General features: G+C 26.9%; 1 protein-coding gene across 3 annotated transcripts in view; it reads right to left on the bottom strand.

Annotated features, from left to right (window-relative positions):
- Positions 1 to 14,621, bottom strand: part of LOC136973199 (ATP-binding cassette sub-family C member 5-like) — a 100,425-nt gene extending 85,804 nt beyond the window's left edge. For 2 of the 3 annotated variants that reach the window (XM_067267903.1, XM_067267915.1), the window contains exons 1-2: positions 14,086 to 14,243; positions 10,500 to 10,754 (exon numbers count right to left, since the gene is read on the bottom strand). In XM_067267903.1, coding sequence (XP_067124004.1) covers positions 10,500 to 10,678 — 179 coding nt within the window. In that variant the 5' untranslated portion in view covers positions 10,679 to 10,754; positions 14,086 to 14,243. Of the gene's footprint in view, positions 1 to 10,499; positions 10,755 to 14,085; positions 14,244 to 14,460 lie in introns of those variants that run through there. The other variant, XM_067267909.1, reaches the window with a different exon arrangement.
- Between the last annotated feature and the right edge of the window lie 877 nt (positions 14,622 to 15,498).

Here is a 15,498-nt window from a genome sequence, read left to right as displayed (position 1 = left end):
ATAAAAACTGATCAATCAATCAATCCTTAGTCAATTTTAATACATAAAAAATAGTGCAGTACAATATTGCATTATCGTAGTAAAAAAAATTCTTTTTTGTTTTACTCTTTGAATATTCACATGATCTTGTAAGGTTTCACAACCATTTTCCCCTTTAAACCATAATAATGTAAGATCAGTGGGGGCATTACTGTCATTCGGTGCTGTTGGTGAACTTTTCTACGCACTTAGCTTCACTGGAAGACCGACTATCGTCAATCGCCACTTACTACTTTTTGTTTTTCAAAGTTAAATTTTAAATTGATAAGAATAGTTCACTAATAATAAGTAAGATGCAACGGTCTCCGGCAAAAAGGGGAAGGCCACCACTCAATCGTACCAAACTAGAAGGAAAAAAGGATTCATCTTCGTCTTCTACTGTTCGACTCATTACTGACTACAATGCTTATACCGAAAAATACTCTTCGGAACTTCCTTCTGCATCTACTGGTTTGAACCTCAGCACAGAACCTCAAAGTGCAGTTATTCCAGGTGAGCCAGTTGAACCTCTTTCTTCTCTTTCCCCTAACATGACGAATACATCCGACATTTCAACTACAACATTATGGAGTAAACTCTCCGATTTTATAACTTCCTCCAACGAAAAAATACTTAACCAAATGTCTACTATCAAAGAAGAATTAGATATAATCCATAAAAGTGTGCAGGAAACTAAAGACCAAAATAGAAAGATGAATTTTCAAATTAATAATCTCAAACAACAAATTGCAAAATTGAAGATAGAAAACGAAAATATGCAATTTAGAATGGTCTCATTGGTCAACGAACAGTATCGTAATAACGTAATATTCCTAGTAAAGAACCATTCAATAAAGTAGAAGTTTTTAACTTAATCAAGTCAATACTAAACATACAAGAATTCTCAATGGAGGATCTTCTCGCCGTAAATCCAATGTCCAAATCGGAATATCCACACATTAAGTTAACCTTTAAAAATATACAGATCCGAGATATATACATATACAGAGATATCGAACATATACAGAGATATCTTTTTTACGAACTTTATAAAAATGAAGCAAAAAAACTTATCGAATGAATGGAAAGACACTCAAATCGCCCAAGATCTTAATAAGGGATCCAGGTTACAGCGAAAAAAGCTGTTGCCGTTTCACTATGAGCTAAAGAAGGAGGGTCATCTCTCCAGACTACGAGGAGACAGTCTGTTATTCGATCATCACTCTTTGACCTATAGCTCTGTCTTGGAGAGACTGGTGTTTTCTGATTCCTTTACTCCGTTTACTTTACCCACATCACAATCAAAATGACAAATTACCTATCAAAATAACCCTCATCAAGAATTAAGAAAGATATCTGGTCATCCGACAATATCTTCAACTGCTATACATGTTAAAACAAAAGCTTTGAATAATATTTGTGATCTAAGTAATTCCCATTTTGTTATTGTCAATTGGAACTCTCAAGGGCTTACAAAGAAAATCTTCACCAGAGAATTTGTTTATCTATTAAAAAATACAGACATTCTAGCCATTACAAAGACTTGGTTGACTTCTCCACCTGATTCCCAGATTCAAGATAAAGAAAACTATTACATTGTTACGCAAATGGCTCAAAAACCTACGGGTCCGGAACGACCTTCAGGCGGACTTAATTTAATAATTAAAAAAAGGCTCGGCGATATTATACTCATTCAGCAAAGTAATAATTACATTATTGTTCATCTACTAATTTCCAATCCAATCATCAATAATCTGAAAAATAAAGTACTGATAATTATGGTAATATATATCCCTCCCAAACAGTTGCTGATCTTAAATGAAGTATTTCGTCAATACGAAAAGTTGAAAAACATTTCTCCATATGTAATCATAGTGGGAGATTTTAATGCCTGTATCGCACAAACCATGGACTTATTAGCTAAAGGGCTAGGCTATTAGCTAACTTATTAGCTAGGGCTATTATTAGGTAAAGGACCAAACTTAAAACTACTAAATATCCGTAAATCTAATGATGATAAATATAACAAATTGGGAAATCATCTCCTCAAGCTAATGAAACAAACAATTATTCATACTCAATGGAAAAATTGAAAAGGATTTCCCCTCAGAATATACTTGTGTTACTACTATCGGTAGGTCAACTATTGATCTAATAATCTACTCAGAACTGCTTGTGGACTTATGTTCTGAACTCCAAGTTCTAAACTCTGATTCATCGAACCATTTTCCAGTCAGATCTATATTTGGGTTAAAAGCCAATTTCAATAGTAGGCAAGTAAATACATACTACCAGACAACTGTTTATAATTACGATCGTTTTCAAGCTCAAGTTAGTAGTAAAATGAATAATTTAATATCTAAAGGATTGTTAGATGGTGAAGAGTATTATTCTAAATTCGAAGGCATTCTAAAAGAATTTATTCAAGTGTGGCCGTCGGCCATGATATTGTATATTTTGTATATTTTATATTGAATTAGTCTTAGATTTTCTTTGTTCCTTTGTCTAACTCTTTCTAGAACTTCCTTTGTCTAACTCTTTCTAGAACTTTCTTTTGTCTAACTCTTCCTAGAACTCTCTTTGTCTAACTCTTTGCCCTTGGGGGAGGATTATCTTTCCCTCAATAGTAAGAACAAAAGAGGGAGTGAGGCCCTGAAGCAAAACAGACAGAAAGAGTGCCAGTCTGGGTTGGAATCCCGAAGAGGTAGGAGCTGAAAAGGAGTGCTCCAGAAAGGGAGAAGGGTGATCTAAGAGGATAAAGTGCAGAGAGAGATCATCGAGGAAAGACGACTCAGTCTGAAAGAAAAAGATTATAGACGAAAGATCTATAAGGAAAAGGGCTACAAACGTAACAAAAGAGAGAGATCCGAAGTTGTTCCCCACCAAAAGACACATCGCAAAGAAACCCGGGTATTTCTACTACTTTTCTTATCTTTCCTTATTTCTTCTATTCTTCCAATTTCTTTTAGTTTTAAGTTAGTATAAGTTAGTATAAGTTAGTGTAAGTGAATACGGTCCTCGTCAGATTGTCGCGTGTGTGCAAGATAACTGTTTTTGAGGACAAATATTTAATGCCTATATATATATTAAATTCTGGAAGTTGTAAAGTTGGGATCCTATGTAAATAACCTGTTCAGAGAGAATAAAACTACTTTGTATTAAGTTTTATTTTGTACCATTTCGCTCGCGGGATCGTGTACCTCTTGTTACGAACACCACACAAGTCCAGAAGATCAAAAATCCAAAAATTCATGGTCCAAAAAACCCATGGTACGACATTGACTGTATCAAGTTAAAAAATAAAAAAATTAAAGCATTACACCAGTTTAGAAGACTATCTACAACCGATTCCTTTAAACAATACCGGCAATTTAAAATTACTTATTTCAATCTATTAAAAACCAAAAAACTAAATTACTTCAAAAAGTTACAACAAAAAATAATAGAAAATAAAAATAATGACGTATTCTGGTCAACGATACAGAAACTGAGACGGCCGAATACAGAACAATCAGTTCATATTGAATTTTCTGACTGGATCACTTTTTATAATAGATTTACAGAAAAAAGTATTTCTCCAATGATCAAAGTTACAAATTCAGTAAACGAAATATTCGATTTACAGATTACTGCCGAGGAGCTTGAAGTGTCGATCCGGAAGCTAAAATCGAAATCATCCCCCGGACCAGATCAAATCACAACTAAATTCATTAAATTACTTCCGCCATCCGGCAAGAAGGTTCTTCTTGACCTATTTAATTACTTTTATAACCACTCAAAATACCCAAAATCTTGGAGTACAGCAAAAATTTTAATGATTTATAAAAAAGGAACCGAAACAGATCCCAAAAATTACTGCCCTATTGCTTTATTATCCGTTTTAAGAAAATGTTTCACCTCAATATTAACCTCTCGATTTCAAAGCTGGTCTTTCAAACAAGGTTTAAATTCACAATATCAGTATGCTTTCACTAAATCAAAAGGAACCGAGTCAGCTATTTTTCTATTGTTGTTAATAATTCAAAATTATCTCCAGCGCAAGCGCAGAAAGATTTTTACTGCCTTTATTGACATTTCCAAAGCATATGACTCCATGCATATTTCCATCCTGATTGATATGCTAAGAAGGATGGGGGCCAGTACCAAATTCTGTAATGTAATTAAGTGTTTATTTTCATCTTATACGATTAATATAGCTCATAATAATCAAGTTTATCCAGATATAAAAATTCACCGGGGATTACTCCAAGGTGAACCTCTGTCACCTTATTTATTTAATTTATATATCAGTGAAATTGACCATCTATTTTCCAATGATAATGAAGGAATTTACATTAATGGCCGCACTTATCATTACATCCTATATGCTGACGATCTTGTGTTACTAGCTCCAACCCGATCTGCTTTGCAACGTAAAATCAATTTAGTCAATGATTACTTAAGTACCATCTGTTTAACTATTAACACTGAAAAATTTAAAATTCTCATAATTAGAAAAAATGTAAAAATATCAAACCAAGAAAAAAGTTTCTATTTAAATAACCAACCGATTGATGTAGTTAACCAAATTAAATACTTAGGAATTACTTTCAACTGGGACGGTGGATTTCACCCACATCTAGACCAACTCAATATCAAAATTAACCAACTCATTAATAATGTTATATATCTAGCATCAAGATTAAGAATTTTGAATTTAAAAATTCACTTGAAGATGTTTCATTCATTTGTAGTTCCAGCACTCTATTATGCTAGTCCCATTTGGGCTTTGGATTTTTATTCAGACTTGGAGAAATATCATATTATATTTTTACGCAAACTCCTTCATATTGAGCAGACGGTTCCTGGATATGCAATTAGATCAGAAATAAACCGATATCAACTTTTTCCTCTATTTCTTAATCGGTTACTAAAATTTTACTTCCGGATACTAAACACTGAAGATGAAAATATAAAATTTCTGTTTCTCGAAATGGCAAATCAAAGTAAAATCTCAATCAATAATTATCGTACATGGTATCAAAGATTCAATGAGATAATTCAGTCTTATAGTATTTCAAACTTGTTGCTTAACTCAAACGAAGTCAACTGTAAATATGCTTACTCCTTAATGATGAACAATGCTTTGTCACAATCTATTGCTAAAGATCAAGTCTCTATATTAAATTCAACTTATCACCATTGGTATCTGAATATGTTACATATTCCATCTCAATCGTGCATTGCTATAGCAAATTCTAACCTAAATGTAAAGCGTGCGCTACTCCAAATGCGGCTTAATTATAGTTCAATATTGATAGACAATGTATACATTGACTTTGCTAGGGAATGTTATTGGTGTAAATCTCGGCCTTTTTCTCTATATCATTTACTAACAGCGTGCTTAGCCATCGAAGATGCTCAATGTAAATTTCAAATAAAAGAAATTTTTGCATCTACTCACAAACAAAATTTTAGATCCTGTCTTGACAATTTATCGATAATTAGTATGTATAAGATCTACAATTTTTTCGCCTATATAACTAAAATGTTGTAAAATCAATTATAACATTAAAAGAAGTATTGTATAACTTAAGTTGTTTACGTATAAAAAGATGTTCAAGTTGAAACTAACGCGATAACGTTCAAAGTTTTTTTGTATATCCAAGAACTATGTAACTAATCTTCAGCAAAGTTAAAATCAAATTGTAATATTAACTACTAGATCCCCCTGTAACAAGGTAACCTTATTACAATAAAGTGATTGATAATAATAATAATAATAATAATGATGTAAGATCAGTAAAAGAAACAAAATAAAAGTTATAAGTGAAGTGACAGGTGTTTCTACTCCCTCCTTAGAGATCAGACCTGGTACTGTTCCCAAAATAAAAGCTGAAAAACCAATGTTTTTCATTGAATGCTGAAATTTAAGTTGCTTTGTAGGAATAGATCAAGGAAACATCAGAAAGTTTTTCAAGTATGGAATGTAAAAAATGGACTCAATGTTTGAAAAAAATATGTCATTTTAAAGATGGTTATGCTAAAAAAAAAAAAAATGATTTGTATAATCTTTGTAAAAATAAATTACAGAATCTTTTAAGTTCTATTTATCTTTATGTAATTGTATTTACATGTGTATTTTTCATGTCTACACCTATTTTTTTTTTTTTTTACTTTTTCATTTCTTGATGATAGTTTTTGTATTTTTATTTATTGTTTGGGAGTGAATAATTACTTGTTCTCAAGTACATTGCTATATGTAAAGTTTAAGTATAAAGAATAAAATAAATAATTTTTATCATTTTTTTAAAGCTGATCACATTATTCTATTTCTTCTCAAACTATTTTTATTAAAACAGGAGGTTATTTATCAAAAAACCTTCATAATTTTTATTGGATTTGGTTCTATCTTTACACTAAATATATGATAAATAATTTTCTGTTTACAAAAGTAACAGTTGAAATAGATAAGGTTAAAAATTTAGAAATTTTAACAATAAACCATTATGTTAAGACTGTTATCAAAATACAAAGCTACAAAAAACCAAATAGCCAGCAAAAAATTGGGGAGGCTGACATTTTTACCTGTGTTGAATGAGCATCCTCAGGCTAACTATTCCTACAACTGTTGAAACAATGGAGGATTGCTGTACATGTATGAAAAGGGGAGTAACATAAGACGGACGAGGGAGGGGAGAGGAAAGTAAGTTTACAGTTTGAAGAAAGACTTCCATGTTGTGGGTAAGGAGTCTACATGACAAAAGTTAACAGTTATATTTTTTCTGGCAGCCTTATAAATTTCAACTTGCTCTAGATATTTGAGAAAGAATTACCAGGAAAAGCTTCATATCCACATCTATGTTGGAGTCTAAGATAAAGATAGCTAGTACAGTGCTGGCCAATCCTTTTAGGATGGAATTCTGTTGTTCTTTGAGGCAAGTGTTTAAAGAGTGTATTGTAGCAACTATATATTCTAAGTTGTAATTGGATCTGTGTTCAGTAACAGGGATGATGTCGATGCCTGGTTGGTGGAAGTCTTTCTTCAAACTGTAAACTTACTTTCCTCTCCCCCCTCCCTCTTCCTTCTCATGTTACCTCCCCTTTTCACACATGTCAGCAATTCCCCATTGTTTCAACAGCTGGAGGATTAGTTAGCCTGAGGATGCCCATTCAACACAGGTGAAAATGTTAGCACTCCCCAATTTTTTTGCTGGTTATTTAGTTTTTTGTAGCTTTGTATCAAGTTTACCCAGTTTTTGAGTGGCTGTACATTATGAAAAATAATGATTTTTCAAATAAAATGATATTTCATAAACATAAAATTATATGATAATAAGATACAGTACATACAAATCAGATAATACAGTAAATAATTACATGTACCAAACACAGTTATCTATATTATTTCAGATAAAAGATATTGCAGCAATATATGACAAGAGAAGTAAACAAGTATATTTGTATGATATTCATATTATAGGAATAATAAAATAGTAAAGATTTCTACTGATAAATGATATATTTCAGAAGAACATAAAAGTGTAGAAATTAAAATATATTATACATAAAATATTCATAAAAAACTAATAAATTAATAAATACTAATCATATCTTCATATTATATTTATTGAAATAATTAAAAAAATAAAAATCACAAGTAAAAAACTGTCTAGATGAAACATATACTATCATAAATATTATTATGTTATAATCATAGATTCCATAACCAGATTTTCAAAAAATATTGTATTATTTTTTGAAAAGTAAATAGTAATGTAGTGTCCTGCAAACTGAACTTAATATGTACTGAGAAGGCAATGAGTTACTAAAAACAATGAATTTAGCAATGGTGTTAGTTTACATATCAGAATTTTCGTAGAGGTATTGTGTTTTCGTATCCTCTCATCTTCTGATTTTTTTATCTTTAACAGAACCATCTAGCCACTTAGCATCTTGCTCAAAAAAATTAACAGATTATCCATTGCAAATGGCATTATCAACAAAGTATTCTTTGAGAAACAATATAAACTGGAATGATGACATAAAATATAGTCAAACAACCAGCATTTGGTTAGCTGTTCATAAGCGTACCTCATAGTACCATTGAAGAAACACGATTTTATATTATTTTCCTGATTCATTTATTAATTTAACATTTAACTTGAAACTATTGTGTATTTCACTTACAAAGAAAGGCCATAAGTTGTTATGCACACTTTTTAAAAAAATGCTATGAATCTTGTACATCTTAGTGTCCTTTGTAAGTAGGTAAAGCCATTCACTTGATTGGCAATACATAAGGAAAAAACTTGAAAAGAAATACACACACTGTTAATAAGTACAGCACATTTCATGAATTATGTTTGGGCTGTAAAAATGCACAGCAGTGAAGGAAATATTGTTTGTTGAATCTGTATCAAGATCACTGTGTTACCAAAACAGGGCTCTTCAACTTTATAAAACTTTCAAAGCATCAACTAACTTGTGAGTACCATATATTGCCCATTCAAGATATATGAAATGATCTGTACTTTACCTGACAATCTTTGTGCTAACTGTGATGTATTATAGCTAGTTACATTTGAAGTTTTAAACTCATTGACTAAAGTTAGATCCTCTCTTGCTCTTTGTTTTATATATAAAAATAACTTTATTCAATTAAATATAATAAATAAAAATTTATTTATTTTTTTTTTTAGCAACTATTATAAATTGATATTTGTCTTTAGCTTGATGACCAGAATCTGACTTGTGAATTATCAAAAGTACTGTACATGTAAAAATATAATAACGATTGTTAAGTTATAAAATTAAACACAAAATGATCATTAAAAAAAATGTAACACCATAACACATTTTTGCACATCTAATCTTACAAGTTAAACTCATTGATCAAATTACAATTTGATTCATCAATTGTTCATTCATGTGCTAACTTCTGTGTTATTAAGGAAAATTTAACAATTGTTAGATTTTTATTTTGGATATGAAAAGTAGCAGTATGCTGATAGATCATCTATATAATGACAAATTCAATAAAATATTTTCATGATGAGTATAAATTTTTTTCATAATTAGTTTTCTAATACAAATATATAAAGCATGTTTTATTTCAATAATAAAAAACATATTTAATTGCAGATATATTACTGGAGATAAACATAATAAATCAAGAAACAGCTGAAGAAATTTCCCAAAAACCAAAATTAATAAGAAGTAAATTAGTTGAAAAATTCTTGGTTTTATTCAATGTTCTTGATAGAGATGTGTTATGTTTTCAATACTTTTACAACTCTTATTCTAAGAATTGTGGCAGAAATACATACTGTAGATTCTGCAATTAGAAAATAAACATCTTTATTTGTGTTTTTATTTTTATATTCAATTAAAAGGAATTAAGTTTTTGTATGTTTTATTGTTGTTTATCTCATTTTTCATTCTTTGTTCTTAAATTGTTTTTAATTAATAATAAAGAATAAATTGTCTAATATTAATGTTGATCGTAAGCAAAATAAATTACTGAATTGCTAAAAAAAATTATTTTATTTTGAAAGTTTAACATTTTACTTCACATATATAACAATCATTAAACTGCTTGTATTTCTTTTCACATTTTTTCCTTGTGCGTTGCTCATTCATGCAAATAGATTTACCTGCTTATAAAGGTTACCAAGATCTACAAGGTACATAACATGTTATTAAAAAGTGCACCTTCCCTTGTTAAATTTTATGTCCTGATTCATTTTTTATGCTATTATTTAAACGAGGTTTCTACTCAATGGTATGATTTTAGACTCTTTCAATATAATTTTAGAACAAAGAATACAGATAATGAATACACATTTCTATCATTAAAATAATGTTTTCATAAATTTTCAAATTAAAATTACAATTTTTAAATTTTAAAAAACTTATGTACTTTTTCAAATAGAATTTAAAAATGTTTATTTTAAGATAATTTTCATTATGTATAATATGAATTTTAAACATAAATTATGATAATTTTTAAAAAATTTTTAAAATATTTTCAAATATTGAAAAATTTTAAAAACAAAAACTTCTAATCTAAATTGAAAGTAAGAAATATTTTTTTAATGATAAATGTATAGAATGAAAGAGACAGCTTGAAATGTCCTATTTGTTATACACTTATATGTTGAAAAATATGTTCAATTCTTAAAATTATAGAGTTACACTATAAATTAAACTAAAGTCATGAAGTTGCATTTCTATTATTTTTAACAAAGAAAAATACCTAGTATTTAAGCCTATCAGACACACTTTTCTCCATTATATTTTTTACTTTAAAATTATTTGCGATAAAAAAATCAAAACATAAAAGATTATTATTTTTTTAAAATAAAAGTAACTAAAATAAATTTGTGATGATAATAATAAGTAATAACATGCTTACTAAAATATTTATACATATATAAAATATATTTTCTACTAACTATTTAAAGTAAAAACAATAGAATCAAATAGTTAGAAAATGTTACTTTTTTGAACTCCAAAAGTTATCTTTTTCAGAGATTTTGGTTTCTTTTTCATCATCGGTATCAATATAAGGAATATTTTCTGAATCATTTCCTTGTATCTCATGCGGCAAAAGAATTGATCCTGTTGATAACCATTTGTGCATAGGAACATCGTCTCTTCTTTTAGTAAGATTAAACATATTCTTTGGATAAATATCAGATGAAAGAAATAAACAACTTAGTAGAAAACAATTCTGAAAATGTTCTTATCAATCTCTGTTGAAAGAAAATGAAAAAGCAGATTATTATCATTATTGAACAGTATTCAAATATCAGATTTAAAAATATTACTAATTAATATAATAGATATAAATTATGATGTAATTTATGATTTGTTAAATCAATTCACTAACAGAAATTTGTTTTATAACAACATTATTAAACTTAAAATATAATTTACACATTCGATAATATATATTTAAATTCTAGAACTACATAAATACTTTTTCATTTGGTATTGTTTTATTTAAACATAAATAAATTATTCACAACAAATTATTAGATTATTAATTATTAAAATATTGTATACATTACTTTTTTAAAAAGCTAGTAAAATGTATAAACACATAAATATCCATAATAAATTTACCATTTGACTTTTGTAATATTACAAAAGTTTAATTTTGCAATGATATAAAACAAAAAAGTAGTATAATCATAAATTATTTTCAATATTTATATTTACTAATTCAAGTTAAAACATAAATAATTGCTGAAATACAAACATTTCATAAAATTCTTTAAATTAAGTAAAAACTTTGCTAAGGAAGTTGTTACCTAATACATTACATTAATTCTCGTGTATTATACTCAATTGCTGTATGTAATAACTGATGCAATTGTAAAACAATAAAGCAGAACAAGACACAACTAAAACAAAAAAAAAAAAAAAAAAAAAATCACTATTATTCTTGAACTTCCTAATTCATGTGTAATTTCAAAAAATTTAATATTTCTTTTCTAATATTCTTAAATATTTAAATCTTAATATGATTAAAAATAATTCAAACACGGTATCTTTCCTTATACCTGTTTATTTTAATAATATAATAAGAATATCTTAATTATATAGAAAGTTTAACTAATAATCAGACCAATTTTTAATTGATAAAAATAAATGTTTAAAAATTATTACAGTTTTCTTAAGATTCTATTGATTAAGTAGGTTTGAATTGTTTAAGTATATTTCAGTAAATCTGAAGTCTATTTTAGATTTTTCAGGCTTAAATAGTAAAAAATAAACACATCTTTTTTTTAAAATGCTTAATTATATTACTTTATATAATTTTTAAAAAATTATTTCAATATTTACTTTTAATTTTTACACATGGAGATGTCAAATACCATGCATAAAAATCCAATCACAAAAAAAAATTGGCATTATATTGGAATTATATTAAATTAAATACGCATATTATTTCTCAAGCATAACAGAATAAACTAAAATACTTTAAATATCTAAATTTAATAGTTTACAGTATACAGGTAATTCAAAAGTACTTAAAAAAAAACTTTAAAAATAGGTCAGGAATACAAAAACAAATTATTTTTACCTAGGAACATTTAGCCACAAATGCCACCCAAATGTTCTAATAAACATGTTACATACCTTATATATAATCCTTTCTGCATGTTTCTTCCTATAATTCAAGCAACCGGGTAGCATTTGTGGGCTATATGTTCCTAGGTAAAAATGATTTGTTTTTGAATTCCTGACCTACCTTTGAAGTTTGTCTAAGACTTTTTGAATCATCCTGTATACAGCAGAATTGATGAAAAAGTCAAAGAAGTATCATCAAACAAAATGTATACATCTTTATTAAGTGTTAATTTCCTAATTTTTAATATATTAATGGAATTTTTAGAAGAAATTAACTCACAGAGACTGTTAAGCATTTTTATGTCAATTCAAGAATACTGAAAATAATTTGTTTAAAAAAAATAAAATTAGTTATTATTTTTAATTCTTGTAATTTATTTTATTTTATATTATCTCCAATAAAAAGATGAAAGCTCTTAATAATAGCAAATATTTATCACAATTATAAAAATGATTATTAATTCTTAATAGATTAATGTATGCAAATAACTTTATTAATTAATTATATCTTAATTATAGACTTGTATAATTAGGAATAAACATATTAATTTTTAAATCAACAATAAATTATTTTCATTGCAGTATCGAAACTTAATATAAATTTATAATTAGTAAATTTCATACATGAGCAGTGTACAAAAAACGAGAAACATTAATTTTAAAATCTACATTTAAATACTAAATGTATGAATTACATAATAGCAATAAAAACATTCAGTTATAACAATAAATATTTTATAAAAAGCACAGTAAACATTAGTGATAATTATTTAAACGGTAAATACGTACATTATAATATGAAAGTCATGATTATAGACCTTATTATATAAAATGAAACAGAAAAAAAATAATAATAAAAAATTAAAAGTAAAGCTATTTCCAATTAAATATCTTATTAAACTTCTAATTGAAAATAGAAATGAATAAATTTATTTTAGTAATCTGCAAAAAAAGCAAAGTGAAACAGTTATATTGGAACAGTTGAATGAGAACAACTGAATGGGAACAATCATATTAAATACAATTAAATTAATATAATTTCACATTGTCAAACTCAGAATTATCCCAAATTTTTTAAAATTATCTATTTATTGTATATACATAATAACCATCTAAAACTAAAGAAGTTTCCCTACATGTTTTAATTTCTAAATTTTATATTTTGCAATCATTTTTTAAAATTTATAAACATTTTTTTTTTAAATTCTTTAAATTATGAATGGCAAAATACATAAATAATTGAAAGGTTAATGAAACTTTGTTTTGATTAAATATTGCAACACAATAATAATATTTTCAATATATTTACATGACTTACTTTAAATAAGAAATTGTTAAAAAACAGAAAAGAAAATAATCGTAAACAGTAATGGATCCCCTTGATTCCTTTACTGTTTATGATTATTTTCTTTACTACAGGGGTCTACAGGGGCCTGAATTCTCTCAATTATTTTTGTATGTGTGTCAACAAAGATATATTTCTTTGAACTTTGAAACATTGTTTTTTTTAAAAAAAAGCCCCTTATTAATTATTCAAATATTTTAAATTTTTGAGTTAGCCCCTTTAAATATTTGTGTATTGTCTATGAGAATACAGACCATACACAAGTATTTTTATACATCAGGTATAAATACATTAATTTCTCCAAGACTATTGTAAATTTATAATAAAATTTGATTAAGTACTACTTTCCAATTTATTAATTTATGGCTTAAATAAGGAAAATTAGAAAAATCATATGGAGTAATATGAAACTTGACTATCAACAGCTGTCCCTCTCAATACATTGAGTTGTTTATTTATAAATTTTTATCTGTAATTGTTTTGATTAGATTAAATTATATATATATATATCTGTTGAAACCTTAATACATTAAACTTTAAAGTAAATTTACGTAAGTTTTAAGGTCAATAAATTTTACTATAGATTTTACAAAGCTACATACTTATTTACTTTCTCCATTTAATCACATCTACCCTCGTGGTTCTGCTTTTGCATACTAGATATTGCGTCACAATATTTAAACATTTTATTATAGAAAAGTCTATGCTTCAGTAAGAAACACCAAAATTATTATAAGTTATATAGAAAAATGAAATAAAGTTTATTTCTGGAAATATATTTTGCTTTATTTACATAATTAGTTTCATCCATTTTTTTTACGTACGATCTATTAAACGACATATGTGTTATTTTAATCATAAATTATTTTAATATAATATCAAAATAATTATTAATTAATTTAAAATTATTAAGCGGAAACAATTTTGAAATAAATAATAGATAATAGGATTTTAAGCGAAGAAGTAATTTAGCTTACCGTAACGAATGGCATCCAAAACAATCTTGCTTGTAATTTTTAAAATAAATAATAATAATAATAATTTATATCTGTTAAATTAGATCGACAATGTAGATTATCTCGGCAAAGGAAACGTTAAGAAAACAACAGCTAATGAGGAAGTAAACGCATGGAATGAGGAGTGTAATCAATAGTAAAACCATTCTTACATGTTCGAAAAAAAATTTATATTAAAAAAAAAAAGAAAAGAAGAAGGAAAAGAATAAAATGCACAATGCACAATACAATAAAGAATGACGGGAAGTAGTTTAAAATTCTACGAAAAATAACTTTAATAAAGGCTTAATAACGTAACAAAAAAAAAGAATCGAATTATTCTGAACACGCTTTACGTCACATGGTATAGTTGTTAGCAAACACACGAAAGAAATTGAACAATATAATAAAGAGGAACTCATAATAATAATAAAATGAAATGACGCATTTCAATTCGTGTTATCACGGAAGCTTATTGGTCGTATAAATTGTACGTAACAATTCAATATATTTAAAAAATACTAATGATATTTAGATTAGGATGCTTTTCACGGGTCAAACTAACCTTTTTTTTCAATCTGATACTGTTGTGTACTTTCTTAACGGAAAAAAATTTAATAAACCAAATAGAAAGAAATCAAAATTCATTACTTTTACAGATTCGCAGAAACGATTTTAAAAAAGCATAGGTCTTATATATAAATATATGAAATGATTTTATAAATAATCAAAAGATAAGTATAAATAGTTTACATTACGTTCGGTACTATATATTTTTATATTAGGAAAAATAATAAGGTTATTTGGTTGGATGATTTTTGTTGAAAATCTAAGAAAGTTTAAAAAAGAAATAGATTTTTTATGTATTTAAACTAAAGATAAATATTAATCTGTATTGACAGATCAATATTTATTTTTAGTTTAAACAACGTTTGTCAAAACTGATTGATAAAGGAATGATAAGCAGAAAAGCTTATCCGAATAATACTTATCAATTTGATGACAATTCAAACAGAAAAG

The sequence above is a fragment of the Centruroides vittatus genome, unplaced genomic scaffold (genome assembly GCF_030686945.1).
Source record: "Centruroides vittatus isolate TY-2023 unplaced genomic scaffold, ASM3068694v2 contig_1074, whole genome shotgun sequence".
NCBI classification, from domain to species: Eukaryota; Metazoa; Arthropoda; class Arachnida; order Scorpiones; family Buthidae; genus Centruroides; species Centruroides vittatus.
Note: the sequence above shows the minus strand (reverse complement) of the source record. Positions and strands in the feature narration are given on the sequence as shown.